The sequence below is a fragment of the Salvia splendens genome, chromosome 18 (assembly GCF_004379255.2).
Source record: "Salvia splendens isolate huo1 chromosome 18, SspV2, whole genome shotgun sequence".
Taxonomy (NCBI): Eukaryota; Viridiplantae; Streptophyta; class Magnoliopsida; order Lamiales; family Lamiaceae; genus Salvia; species Salvia splendens.
The window spans coordinates 1,225,516-1,240,338 of NC_056049.1; the positions used below are offsets into that span (position 1 = coordinate 1,225,516).

At 35.2% G+C, this 14,823-nt stretch overlaps 3 protein-coding genes across 3 annotated transcripts; all 3 read right to left on the bottom strand.

The window, feature by feature from the left end:
- Positions 1–412: 412 nt before the first annotated feature.
- LOC121776444 (trifunctional UDP-glucose 4,6-dehydratase/UDP-4-keto-6-deoxy-D-glucose 3,5-epimerase/UDP-4-keto-L-rhamnose-reductase RHM1-like) lies at positions 413–3,406 on the bottom strand. Its single transcript, XM_042173618.1, has 3 exons — positions 3,175–3,406; positions 1,151–2,724; positions 413–1,067 (listed from the first exon to the last, which is right to left on the bottom strand). Exons 2-3 carry the CDS (start codon positions 2,708–2,710, stop codon positions 615–617), a joined length of 2,013 nt encoding a protein of 670 aa, XP_042029552.1. The 5' UTR covers positions 2,711–2,724; positions 3,175–3,406; the 3' UTR covers positions 413–614.
- A 3,392-nt stretch (positions 3,407–6,798) lies between these two features.
- Positions 6,799–8,840, bottom strand: LOC121777492. The gene is made up of 2 exons (XM_042174766.1): positions 8,314–8,840; positions 6,799–6,941 (listed from the first exon to the last, which is right to left on the bottom strand). The coding sequence occupies exons 1-2, from the start codon at positions 8,710–8,712 to the stop codon at positions 6,900–6,902; spliced, it is 441 nt and encodes a 146-aa protein (XP_042030700.1). The 5' UTR covers positions 8,713–8,840; the 3' UTR covers positions 6,799–6,899.
- A 1,333-nt stretch (positions 8,841–10,173) lies between these two features.
- On the bottom strand, positions 10,174–14,464 carry LOC121777491 (mitogen-activated protein kinase 15-like). Its single transcript, XM_042174764.1, has 10 exons — positions 14,111–14,464; positions 13,029–13,437; positions 12,772–12,899; positions 12,604–12,663; positions 11,977–12,126; positions 11,734–11,889; positions 11,412–11,623; positions 11,236–11,337; positions 10,979–11,127; positions 10,174–10,811 (listed from the first exon to the last, which is right to left on the bottom strand). The coding sequence occupies exons 1-10, from the start codon at positions 14,135–14,137 to the stop codon at positions 10,357–10,359; spliced, it is 1,848 nt and encodes a 615-aa protein (XP_042030698.1). The 5' UTR covers positions 14,138–14,464; the 3' UTR covers positions 10,174–10,356.
- Between the last annotated feature and the right edge of the window lie 359 nt (positions 14,465–14,823).

Below are 14,823 nucleotides of genomic sequence, written 5' to 3' on the forward strand. Positions count from 1 at the left end.
TAATAAACTTTGGAGCACATAATATAAATTAATACTTACATTTCAATATTTCATAAATGGAAAATAGGACCATCGGTGAGTTTTAATAATTCAGTCAAAGTGAATCGTAACTTAAAAATGGATGTTTCGTTTAAAATACTACATAAATAAGAGAATTACTCCTATTATTTCTATCCATTTTGAAATGTCTCATATTTCATTTTGGCGTTTTCTATTTGAATGTCACATTTTCATCTCAGAAAAAAAAAATGGTTTCTATCCTTTTCTAATGCTCTAATACATGTGGTGAGATATTTTGTCCAAGAAAAATGAGACATTTCAAATGGGACGAACCGAGTATTATTTATCGAGAATTTTCTTATACTCCGAATATCTAAAGAATCAACTCAAATATAGAAAATGAAGAAGAATGTGACAATTGTATGTAGTATATTTATTTAGTACGATGTTTGAAGAATGTTACACCCACAAACAAGCACGACCAACTTAGCCAAAGGCGTTGATCAAACTCTAAATTAACATACAATAAAGAGAGTAACAACATGATGCAGTAATAAAAACTATTACAATATGTAATTGTAATGTAAAGTGATGTATGCAAATCTGAACACTCTTCAAGCAGCAGAGGTCTTCTGGTTGGGCTCGAAAACGTACTTGATCAACGACTCCTTGATGGATAGCAGCTCCGGGAACTCCTTCTTCAGCTTGGACGCATCCATCTCGTTGTTGCTCCTGGCAGCAACGATCACCTTGGCTTGCTCCTCGAGCGTGAAGTTGCTCCACTTGAACTCCGGGTTGATGTACTTCTTGTACAGCTCCAGGCACTCGTTGTGGCTGATGACGCCAGGGTTGGTGAAGTTCCATATTCCCCTGAGGTTTCGCTTGGCCATCTCGATCGAGATTGGGAGGAGTTCGTCCAAGACTGTCATGCTGTTGGGGATGTTCACCACCTTGTTGTACCGGGAGATCTTTATGATGAAGTTGCGCGGGTTCTCAAGGTCGGAGGATATTGGCATCCGGACTCTTAGCGTGCACACATTGTCGAACTCTTTCAAGAGATCCTCTACCTGCAGACAATATGTAAAGAAGTCAGTATACAAACAGAATGAGATGTAATGTTGATCACAGATTGCAGTGTTCGGGTTATTACCATCGCCTTGGTCTTGGAATAGTACGAGCCAGCAAAATTGGGGGTGTCGTCCTCTTTGAACCCGATCCCAGAGCCTTCAGGGTGTGCAGCATCATACTCGAATATGCAGCCAGTCGCATAGTTCACCACTAGAAGACCTTGTTCTCTGCAGACATCCGCAAGAGTCAATGTGCCAACGACATTGGTTCGGATTGTCTCCACCTTGTGAGATTCGCACCAGTCAACGTTGGGTCTACCTGTTAGTCCAGCAGCATTGAAGACATGAGTAGGCTTAACAGCAGCAATATCTGCCAAAAGTGAAGCACGATCCTGCAAACGCCCCTTTCCATATTCGTAAGGGATCCCTTGCTTCTCACAGAGCTCTCCGAGCAAGCCACCAAGCCACCCTGTCCTGCCATAGATCAAGAACTTGTAGGCTGGTTTCTGAGGCGAGTCGCTGTTTTTGGCAGCCGGGACCAACATCTTGGCCTGGCTAGCATTACCAGACAACTCCGATTCAGACTTCTCAGACGCCCTATCCGTGCCACCGGGCATCATCAACATTCTAGGATGCGGTATCAGAGCACCAGAGACATCACCCCACCAGTCCGGGTTGCTGATGTACCACTCCATTGTCTTCCTCAACCCGTCTTCCCAAGCAGTCCTCTCAGCCCACCCCAAATTCTTCAGCTTCTCGTCGTCAAGGAAATACCTCTGATCATTGAATGGCCTGTTCTCCACAAACTGAATGCACTTGTTAGCATCCTTGTTAAACAGCTTGCATATATCTTGAGCAACATCGATGACCCTTCTCTCCCTCTTCGTCCCAATGTTGTACACATGGCCAACTTCTCCCTTGTGGAGAACCACTTCAAACGCCTCCGCAACATCCTCACAGTAGAGATAACTCCGCACATTAGAGCCATCGCCATGGATAGGCAGAGGCTGCCCTCTCAAGGCCAAGAGGATAAACTTGGGAATCAACTTCTCGGGGAACTGATTCGGGCCATAAACATTGTTTCCACGAGTTGTGATCACAGGCAATCCATAAGATCTACCATAGGCCATGACAAGCATCTCCGCCCCTGCCTTGGTTGCTGAGTAAGGGTTCGTGGGAAGCAGCTGTGACGCCTCATGGTTGCCAACAACAGCATCCTCATCCGTCTCCCCATACACCTCGTCAGTGCTGACATGGATAAACCTCCTGATCTGACTCCCAGTAACCTTGCAGGCCTCCAGAAGGACATGAGTGCCATAGATGTTGTTCTTGGTGAACTCAAAGCTGTTGCCGAATGAATTGTCAACATGAGTTTGAGCAGCAAAGTGCATAATCGTGTCGATGTTCTCAGTGAAGAGAAGGTAGTTCACGAGGTCAGAACTACCGATGTCTCCCTTAACAAACTTGAAGTTGGGAGAGGAGTTGGAAGGGTATAGATTCTTCAGATTGGAGCAGTAATCAAGCTTGTCAAGAACAACGATCTTGTATTCAGGATAGTTTCGAACTAGCCTATTCGCAACGTGTGATGCAATGAATCCGGCTGCCCCAGTAATCAGGATATTTTTGGGAGTAAATGTCGACATCTTCACGGGGGATTCTGCAGCAAATTTATGCTCAAATCAATGAAAATTAACCTAAAACCTAAATCTCCACTTAAGCCACAGGCAAAAGCAAGTTACCAAGATCAAGTTTTTGCATCTCCAGACCTAACAATTCCAATCAAATTCCGCAAAAAATCAATAAACCTCATTAATTTTCCCCAATGTAGAAAAAAAAACGAACTCTAGGTCATTAATCGCAGAGTATTTCCATAATAAGAAGCAATTAAGCATAATTAAGTTAACTAAACATCAAAATCATTAACTCGGCTCTAAACATCCAATCAAATCAAACATTTACCATAACTGCTCAGCAAGCACAAGCTTAAACCACCACCTAAACTACATTGCATGATTTAGATCCGAAATCAAACGCATTGAATTCTCAAACAGATCTAGCACATTGGATCAGAAATGAAGCGAATGAGATCTCGGAAAGCAAAACTTACATTTTGCAGTTGCTCGGATCAGATTCAGCGGAAGATTGAATAGAAAAAAGAATAAAAACAATCAAAAAATTCCCCTTGAAAACAAGAGGAAATGATTTAGACCAGGAAATTGGATTTGAGTAGCGAGAATGTGGATCAACTTCCCGCCCCTATTTATACACAGGATCTCGGCGAATCATGCAAATTACATTTATTATTTTTTCTTTTTTTTTTCTGTTTAATTTCAGAAAGTAAGTAATGATGGAGTGATGTGTTGTTATTCATGTGGGTAGACAATGCAATGATAAGAATAAAGAATATGTGGAATGACCAAATTGACCTTAAAGAATCTAATTTTTACTATACTTCCAATAAATGTTACATTAGGGCGGTGATGAATACTTATTTTAGGAGAGCGTGTTTAATGAGTTAAATAAAAAAAATGATTAAATGTATTAATAAAAATGGAAAACAGTTATTAAAGTAATACAGGAATAAGAGATAAGATGGTTACTTGTAAGTATTAGTTAGCATTTATTTTTTTACTAATAAGAAAATTTGATAATTTTGTGGAATAAACTAAAAAAGAAAGTGTGACATCTTCTTTGAGATAGAGAACACTTTTTTTTAAAAATTTTGGTATAACTATTAAAGTTCGGATGGAGAATTTTCAATTAGCGTCGGAGGTTGAGGATGACAATGAAAAGGTAGTAGTGGATTTAGGGGGTAGAAGGGGGTTCGAATCTTTCGGAGAGTCTAAATATCTCTAGAGTCGAATCTATAAATATCATAATCGTCACTTTTGAATGTAAAAATATAGTAATACTATTTGTTTTCAGTCGTTGTCATAAAAGATTCAATAGCCTAATAGTTAAAGTATTACTCAACAGATCTAAAAATTTATAATCAAATCCTCAATGGAAACTTTATTTTTCTTTATTTTACTATAATACATCTTATTATAAAATAAATATTTAAAATATTAAATAAAACCGATTCTTCATTTATCCTTTTTTATTAATTTATTCTCCAAATGCACCCTTAAAACACTTTATTCCTCTATTATTTGTCCTTATCAATATAATTTCTTTAAAATACTTCGAAATCTATTATTTATCTATCTTTCTTTTTCTTTTTCATGAATCCATACATCTTATTGTCAAAATAAATTCTAAAAATATTTTATGAAATCTAAACATTTAGTACGAACCTTTTAATTACTTAATAAAATCTATAAGTTAACTACGAGTCCTTAAAATACTTTATAAAGTGTAACATGATTTGTGTGGGAAAAGATAACTGCAGTGGAGAGATGGAGGAGAATCACAAGAGGTAGGTGGAAACTTTATTATTGAACTAACATTATATAGCAATGAAGCAATGATTTCTCACGTGGCTGCGTTTATTTTCAGAAAAATTAGTTAGTGATTTAGTAGCATACAAATATCCAATATTGTTTAAAAGATACTCCATTTATAAATTTATTTCAAATTTATATTTGTCAAAGATTTTGCCTTGATGATAGATCTACTCAAATGTCTTTATTGAACTCTGTACTAGTAAAGACTGATTTTTTGGATTGGATTTTAAGAGTTAATTTGTACATTTTGCCAAAAGATTTTAATTTGATGGTAGTTCTACTCAACTCTCTTTATTGAACTATGTAGTAAAGGCTGATTATTTTGGATTATATTTAAAGAATTTGCGTTGTGGAGTATTTTGTCAAAAGAATTTGACTTGATTATAGTTCTACCCAAATGTCTCTATATATTGAACTGAGTAGTAAGGATGAATATTTGGATTAGATTTATAGAAAAGTAACATGTTCTTTTTTCTTTTCATATTAGAAAAGTACATGCTTTTTTTCTATTCATTTTAGAGCTATTTTATGAGTGGTGCTAAACAATCGCATTACTATTATTTGATTCCTAAAAAGTAAATATAGAGTGAAAATTAAGGAATTATCTAATTTTTAAGATTTAAAATTTTATGAAATAAAATTTTATATTTTAAGTTATTGGTAAATTATGAAAATAAAACAAGAAAATAATAATTTATACTTTTTATTTAAATAATTATAGCGGGAATCATGAGAGAAAATGAATTAATAATCATAAATTCGTAATCTCTGTTTAGAACCGATGTAAACTGGTTAATAGGTAAAATAATTTACATACTAATTAGAATTATTAATTTATTATTTTTTTATGAATTTTAATAAAATAATCTTGTTTGATATAAATCATAATATGGCTGTATATAAATTTTATTCAATTCAAATCATAGTGGAAGAAGGCAAAAATCTATTGGTTTACATTTAGAAACAAAGCACCAAGTAAACTCATGTGGTTAAAGTGTGACAATTTCTTTTATTATGGATAAAGACATACTAACGTAAACCTTTTATTAACTAACTATACGGTAAAGATTAAATTTATTTGATTGGATTTTACGAAAAGTTGAATGATTTATTTTGCGTTAACTTAATTATAAACAAGAGTAAAAAAACTAACATTAAAAAAGAGAGCCATTGTACTTTTTGTTTAATAATATCCGCAATTAATTACTACTTTGTTCATATTTTAGACATAACTGACTCGTGACTTACGAGGACTACATGCACAATTTTGCGAGTTTAAAGTGGTAAATTTGGGCATAAAAAAACTATTTTTATAACGAAGTCGTTTTTTTGATTTGGTCTAGAAATTGTACTAGTTTCATTTCGATAATCTAATTAGTAGTACTAATTAGTATAATTTTTTGTATGTTAAGGTTTTTAATAATATACTCAAATATGAAGAGGAGTATTACAATAGTTTTGATGCCAATTTAATACTTGCTTTATTAATAATAGTGGACAAATTTGGCCTTGTGTAAAATGAAAAAGATATAGTATCAAAAATGAAAAACCGCCTCAAATAAAATAAAGTTTTTACGTAGAAATTTCTGATGCTACTTTTTTTGTATGATCACAGGTGTATCGAACCCGCCTTTGGCAGAATCCGACTAATCCTGCTCAACTGGATTTAGGCCTAAAGTCTCTTAACGGGTGACGGGACTTGAGCCCATGACCTCAAGATCACCATAGTTCGAACTGCTATAGTTCCGCACTGCCAACTGCATAGAACCTGTTGGTTCTGGTGCTATTTACTATCACATGGTATTGCAAATATGCAATCTGCATTTACTAGATAATGATGGAGTATCAATTATATATAGCTCACTTTTCTATTATATGCGCTATATCATTGCTAAACTAAACACAAATTTAGATATGATAATCGACTCAACTAAATTAGGCAGGACAGAGGTGACCGAAACCAATTGAACTAACTTACGAAATTTTTGAACACAAACAATTGAAATATGAGAAAATAAAAATAAATGTTGATTCACTTAAATTCAAAAAACTAAGATATGACATTATCCAAAGAAAACATTTTTTAAAAACATGAAATTGAATGTGCAGGAGTCGTGAGCTTAAAATAAAAGTGAAATCAGATATTTGCACATAAAATATATAAACAAAACCCAAAGACCTTCGGCTCCTAATTAAAATTCAAACTAGAAATTGGCACATGAACTAAAACTCTAGAATTTAAGCTAGAAAATAGCACATGAACTAAAAACTAATAATAACCACTTTTATTTATTAAAAACTAGAATTTAAGCTAGAAATTTAATTTTAACATAACATGATTAGGACAAAACTCTCTGCAAAGTATAACTAAAATAATACACCAAAGTCATAGCAAGTCCCTCAATGTAGTTGGAGCCTGCATCGTCTCCTACAAATCCCAAATATAAGTATGTTAATTAGTAGGAACAATGTAGTAATTCATAAAACTCATCTTTTGTTATCACATGTTTATTTAATTAAAAAATATAACACATTATTTACATGGCAGCTTGCTTTTTCAATATATATGATTATATTTGAATCAAATAAAAAAAACATTTAAAAAACACATCTTCTCTACAATCGGTACTGATATAGAAAAATGATTTCATTTGTCTCTGCATTTCGACCACATAGAAATGTCTAATTCTTATTGCCTCAGTCTTATAACAAGAGTCATATTTTGTCGTTTCCATCCGTCCCATAATAAGAGTCTTATTTTATTTGTACCATAAATGGTAAGTAGGCCTCACATTACACCAACTTATTTCACTCACATTTTATAATAAAACTAATATATATAAATGAGACCACCTACAACTAACTTATTTAAGCCTCATATTACAATATCTTTATTTTTCTCATAATATATTATAAAACTAATATTTTTTCTGTCCCAAGATACTTGTGTCATTTCTTTTAAGCACGTAATATAAGAAATTGGTGTATTAAAGGTTAAAGTGTAGAGAATAGAATAAGATACTACCTTCGTCCCATTCAAGATGGTCACATTTCCTTTTTAGTTTGTCCATTCATCATTTTCTACATTTACAAATAAATCTCTCTCTCCTAGCTCTCTCCTCATTAAAATATTCCACTACTTTTATTCTCTCTACTTATTCCACTTAACAACTCCTCTTAAAATCTCATGTCACTCATGAATGTGGACATTTTGAGTGGGAAGGGGAAGTATTAGAAAGAGAGAGTAAAGTATGAACAAGAATAAAGTGCATGCCGAAAAAGGAATATGACTCACCTACTTGGAACGAACGAAGTATATAAAAGTAGGATTCACCTTTTTCTAACTTTTATCTTTCACGTACTACTAACTTTTGTCATTCACTTTCCATTACCATTCTGAAAACTCGAGTCAATTCAAAGTGAGACTCTTATTCACGGTCGAAAGAAGTACTTTCTATGTTCAATAAATTTATATTATAATAAAGTAAGTCCTAATTTTCACTAATATAATATTTCAATTGTTATTTTTCTCTAGGTTTACATATTAAAATTTTTATCGTCCACCGCAGATTATTGTTAGTAGAAATAACTTGGTGATATACATATCAACCTTGTTCCTATGATCCTATCATTTTATGAATCCCGGCACAAATAGTAGACATTTTTTAGATCTTTTAAGCCTAGACTCTAGGCGATCGCATCTTTCGCCTAGGTTCAAGGCCGAACCAAAAAAGACAAAAATATTCCCAACTTATTTAATACTATGACTATAAATAATTTATAGGACATATAAAATGGACCTGTTTGCACATGATTCCTTGGTGAAGTGGAGTGCCTCTTTGATCATAGAGAATGAGTCCACTAAACCTCGGCAGTTCGCACTTCCCTCCCATCAGAATCGGCCGCTGCCACACCGCTGCCGCCGAGTCATGGTGGCTCTGCCCCTCCCTCTTCACCAGCACCGGCCGCCGGATCTCCTCCCACTCGATCCGCGGCCTGCTCCACCCCACCGACCCCAGCAGCACCTCCACGCTCCTCCTCGGAGCCGCCGCCACTTGATGCACGCGCCGCCGCCGCCGCGAGGCGGCGGCGGCGGCGAAACATGCGCCGATGAGTAGGAATGAGGCGCATGTGAATATGGCTATGGCCTTTTGCGTTGAGAGGTTCCATTTGTCTTCCAATTTCCACAATGCTTCCATTTTCTTGAAATTTTAGTGAGATTTCTCTCTAACTCTTCTCTTGTTTTGTATTTTTCACGAACAATTTTATTTGGATGTTACAATGTGGGAATTGTATTCATGTGAGATCACCGTTGGGAATTTAATGAGTTACCGTTTGAGGAGCTTCTTAATATCGTTTCACGAGAATGAAGAAACAAATTTTTAATATTCTTGTACTAAATCCTATGGATCTTAGGTTTCATTTGTGCAGATAGGTAAATGCTATATTAGCCATGCTAGCTAGCTAGTTAGGCTGTCACTGTCACACTGTTAGATTTTGAGTAAATCTATTCGATTGGTTAAGAATTAGATAGATTGTCATTTATGACTAAGACAGCTCTAGGTAACAATGTAGTAAGTCATTCATACAAGACATAATATAGAAGTATAAAAATAGATGAAGAATAATTGAAAATGTGTGATGGATCCGCTCTCAAATTCCAATGTGATATTTTTCTCCGAGTCTCACCTAAGTTGAATCGTAATTTTTTCTAGACATCTCAATTAAGTTGAGTTATTTCCTTTTTGAACAAAAAATAAAACATTCAATCATTCTTAATTTATTCCATATCTACTTTACTCTCTCTTTATATTTACAAATTTATTTATCTCTTCTACTATTCACACAATTTCTTAATGTTTGTGCTCAAAAGTTGACTCAACTTAGTTGAAACGGAGTGAGTACCTATTCGTCTTAAACCCATAGATTGACTCAAGTAGATCAACAATTCGAATGAAAATTTATGGTATAAAACAAATCTCAACCTGAGTAATCCTAAATAAAATAGTCTGCAACCTAACTTGACAGTAGTTTTCAATTTTTTCAACTTTTAGAAGTTAGTAAAATAAATTATTTTTTCAAATGTATGTATATATTTTTTGATTCAATATTTGAGATTTTACTATTTTTTTTACTTATACACTTCATATATATATATATATATATATATATATAGGATTGCGTTAGTGTGCTAACTAATTTACAGTAATAACTAATAACTTTCAATTCTGTGTATTAAAATTATCAACAAAAAAACATAATTATATCAATACAAAAAGACATAGTTAACTGGTCTGGACCCGTGCTTGGGGAAAGGTTGGCTGACTCGTTCCTTCCCATCCCGACAACGAAGCGCAGCTCGGTGGTAAGACGCTTCACCTCCGACCGTTAGGTCGGGGGTGTCCGAGTCACTTCGGGGGTAGATGGGGAACCATCGTCGATCCTCCTTAAAAAAAGATATAATTTATCAACACAAGAAAGATTGATAAATTTATGTCTTTGCGTTGATATTTTTAACATACAAAATTGATATTTAGTTATTAGTTATTACGGTAAAAAGTTAGTATTTGATCACATACCTATATATATATATATGTGTGTGTATATATGTTCTTATCATAGTTGATCTTATCTATCTTTCCTACCAAACAACTCCGGCATAAAACAGTAGTAATTTAGAAGATTGGATATATGAATAAATGAAGGGTTGCTATACAATGAACTAAAACTAGAAGATTAAGACAACAACCTTGTTTCTCACAAACAGATCATAATGAAGCTACGTCCCTTTTTGCCCCGAGTTATCACAAAGGAAACCTATCGTCATGCAACCGAATCATCTCTCATGTAAGTCCGAGTTGAACAGCACCAACCTCCCGAGCAGCAGCAGCAGCAGCTCCCGCTGCAACCAACTGACTCTGTGCTTGCAACAATTTCGCATCAATAGCAATTCGTCCGTTCAACATTCCTGCTTTCACTTGAGACCGGTAGTATGGATTGCTATTTATGTCGAAACTCGTGCAGGAGTTCAATTTAGATGGGGTGTATTGAGCTTGTCCTTTGGAATCAATCTCAAGACCCGTGCCGTTTATTGATTTAACTGCTTGTTTCAACTGAGATGCTTCCATCTCGGAAGCTATCCGAGTATACTTCCCTGAGTTACTTCTGTGATAACAATGTGGAGAGATCGACTGATGAAAGATGGCATTCTGGACGTATATCCTACCGTCATGACTATCATTCGCATATCTGGCATTTTCATAAGGTAAAACAGGCCCGGCTGGTCTTGCTGGTTTTGCTGCAACGGTTAAAGAGCTTGTTAGCATATAAAAGACAATACACTTGCACACAAACTTACTACAAGCCTAGTTTAGTGGCCACAAATTTAAAGCCTTGGGTGGAATTTATTGAATAAAGGCCTACTATGAAAAAACAGGTTACTTCAAGGTAGGGATCTTTCAATACCATTAGGCGCCCTTGGTGGCGGCCGCATAACCTTCGATATATCCCCTGAAATGGTGGCAGTTGACATTTCTCTAGTGATTTGACGACTATCGAATGTTGAACTATTTCCTACTGGTTTGGGAGGAATTGGACAGGAATTCACGGTAGATCTGCACAAGGACAGACAAAAAAAAGATCAAGGCCTTGTTCCTCTAAAAACAGCCAAGAGAGTTGCTCCTTCAACAAGTAAAACATGAATCCAGAAATTAAAGGTTAACCTTGGAAGAGATACATGCTTTCTCTCAGGAGGAATCACAGGTCCACTTTTCCCAATATTTTCCTCAAGGTAAGCAAATTGCTTCTTGAAATGACCAATGGCACTGAAAAACACATACACCAAAGTAAGAATCATATCAAAATGTCGATAAGCATGGAGTTAAGAATGATTTGACACCTAGGATAGAGAAAACTCGTGCCACCGTTTCCTGATATGTAATCCCTCAATAATTGAGGATGGTACTCCAATACTTCCCGGAATATTAATTCCCTAATATCTTCCTTAGTCGCTCTTCGTCTTTCAAACTCAAATTCCAATTTTGAGATTGGCTGACAAGATGGCTCTCGCTCAATTTTAGACAGCCCCTTGAAGTAAGGATCAGATAGAGCCTAGTGTCCAAATAAACAAAAATAAGTACTGACTGAGATTATACATAAAAAAGTCAAATGATATACGAAGGATTAAAAGCAATATCATGATCTATTTAGGCACCAAGTACCTCTTCAGCACTTGGACGATCCTTTGGGTCAAATGACAACATCTTCTCCAATAATTTGAGAGCCAGAGGATCTGCATTTGGGAATTTCTCAGTAAAAGGCACTGGGCGCTTTTCTGTCAAATCCAACAAATACTTCCTGGCTTTCTCATTACGTACCTACATCCAGGAGCACAACATTATGCCCCATAGTTTTGAGAGTATTATGCACAAAAATAATCTACATAAGGTATTTCTGTTCAGTACCCCAGAAATTGTATCCGATGAAGTTGTCCCAAGAAGATCAGTAATTAAATCCAGCTGCTGCACAACACTTTTACCAGGAAACAAAGGCTTGCCCGTCAAGACTTCAGCAAAGATACAGCCTATGCTCCAAATATCAATTGCAGGAGTATACTGCAAGAAAGTATGAAAAAGAAAAATGAGAATTCAGAAGAATAAAGTAAGAAATCCATTATGAAAAACCACCTGACACAATTTACCTCTGAAGAATACAAATATCAACTTCCAGGATAATTCAATAGCCCTCCTGAACAAAAATTGTTTTTAAATCTACAGCACTACTAATTTCACTAGACATGATCAGAAGCTAAGACATAAAGATATATAATAAAAACTAAATCCTTTCAAACTTCTATCACCACCACAAAATTAAAAATCACTAAGGAAATTCCAATACTAATAACCCAAGATGTCATGTGGGCCAATTATGATTTGCAAGGAAATTGTTTTCATGATTGACATTGACCCAATATAATTATTCCACGGACTAATGATATTTGATTGTTTAAATGTAAACCATAACATTGGAACTTTGCAGTCAAATCTTAATTGAGAAAGGAACGAAGGTGATAACATGCCATGTTTTATTACCTTAGAGAAGAAAGAACCACACAGCTCCGGAGCCCTGTACCATCTTGTAGCAACATAATCCTGCAGCAGAACAAAACGTTCAGAAAGTTTACCCTTTCGTCACTAACGCAAAAGTAAAAGAAATGAAAACACCCTAAACCTATAATGAATTCTGCAGAAACTATGTACCGTCCAAAAACTTGTTGTTGGAGCATCACTGAAAGCCACTCTTGCTAGTCCAAAATCACATATTTTAAGTTTGCAGTTGGCATTTGCCAGTATATTCTTTGGTTTGAGATCCCGATGAAATACATTGGCTGGAAAAAACATTAGTTAATAAAAGAAAGACAAATATAAATTATTCAAACAATACATTCCATGATGAAACCTAAAACACAGACAAAGGTTTTATCTATAGTATCCTGCGAGTGCAGTCGATAAGTTACCTGTATGCATAAATTTAAGAGCCCGTAACATCTGGTAGAGGAAAAATCGATGATGCTCATGTGTCAAGTCATCATTAGCTTTTATGACTTGGTGAAGGTCTGACTCCATAAGCTCAAAAACAACATAAATGTCTTTAAAGTCCCTCCTAGAGGGTGGTAAAATGATTCGTTTAATTTCCACAATATCAGGATGGCGTAACAGGCGTAGCAACTTAATTTCACGCAAAATCCGAATAGCATCAGACATGTGCTCAAAAATGTCTGTTATTTTCTTTATAGCTACTTTTCCTCCTGTATGTGTATCAATTGCAGCACAAACAACTCCATAGCTGCCCTTTCCAATAATTTCAAGAATCTTATATCTATTTGCATCTCCATAGTCTGTAAAGAATTCTGCTTCCTTCAGGATCTGACAAGTGTGACGCGACCATGCAACATATTAGCATTATTATCATTTTGAAGTACATACTGTTCAAATTCAGAATAGGATACAAAACTTTTTATTCGCAAATTTACATATAAACTAAATGAAAGTAGCAAAGATCTAAGAGACAAGGAAAGAAGCAAGTACAACAAAAAAGTATATGCAAGCACACCCCCACAAGCTGTCAACGAAAAAATAGCTTAAACCGTGAAGCTGTAAACAGTGTCATCAATATACACCCCCTGTTTGTTATAGTGAGAAGACTTAATCCTATATTTCCACATAAAGTTTCAAAAGAATCAAACAAAGTACGGCTGTCAAACCTATCAAACACACAGCTAGCCGACAGAAATTTGAATTTCAAAACCGCAAGTCAAATAAGAATTCAATTTTGTCAAACAGAAGCATTTAATCAACTCCAAACTGTCTCCATAATCATAAAAGTCTGGTTCTGTCCGCAATTTTTTCATAACAACAGAATCGAGAGAAATTGCAGAACTCGATCTATAATCCAAAACAAAGCTTTGAAATACAATAAAAAAACACCATACTTCAGGAGAAGAAGGAGATAAGATCACAATTCATATTTCAATTTCAACGCTCCAACAAAAGACCAAAACAGCAGTGATTCACGCACGCGCAACGAAACCTAACAAACCTTCTTCCCTTGATCTTGGAGTGGCATACTTCCTTCCTCTTCCCTAAATAAACAAACAGCGCCGCCCTAGCTCCTCGATCCGATCGGATCAAAGCTACAACCCTTCCTTAAAAAAGTCACTAATCACGAAGCGAAAACGCCGAGCTATATACTAACGACAAAGCAGCAGCATTTGCAGTGCAGCGCACCCCAAACAAACAAATCCTCCCTGAACAGAGCAAATCGGTGGAGAAAAAACGTAGAAAGTTGGAAGGGATGAGTAATATTAGGGTTTGGAAATGTGAAGATTGGGATTGAGAAATGAAGAAGCTAAAGTGATTTCACGAGTATGTGGCTTTGCGTGATTTCGGAATTTATTTTTTTATTTGAATATAAATTCGTTAGTTAATAACGATTAGGTAAAAGTGAAGTGTATGTACCAACTACCAACGTGTATATATATACTATATATATATACGGACGGCTCTGATGTTGGTCTACGTACAACTTCCATTTTTTATTTTAATTTTGGATTTTTTTATTATGCAATTTTAGTTGCTTAATGAAACTTAAATATTTTTCTTGTTTGTAAATTTATTTGATTGGAAGTTATAATTAAAAACCACTCCATGTAATGAGCAATAAAAAAAATATATGACTCGTTAAGTGTTAAATGATAATGAGACGCGTTCAACAGTATGTGCATGATCTTAATCAGAATTAGATTATGTTAT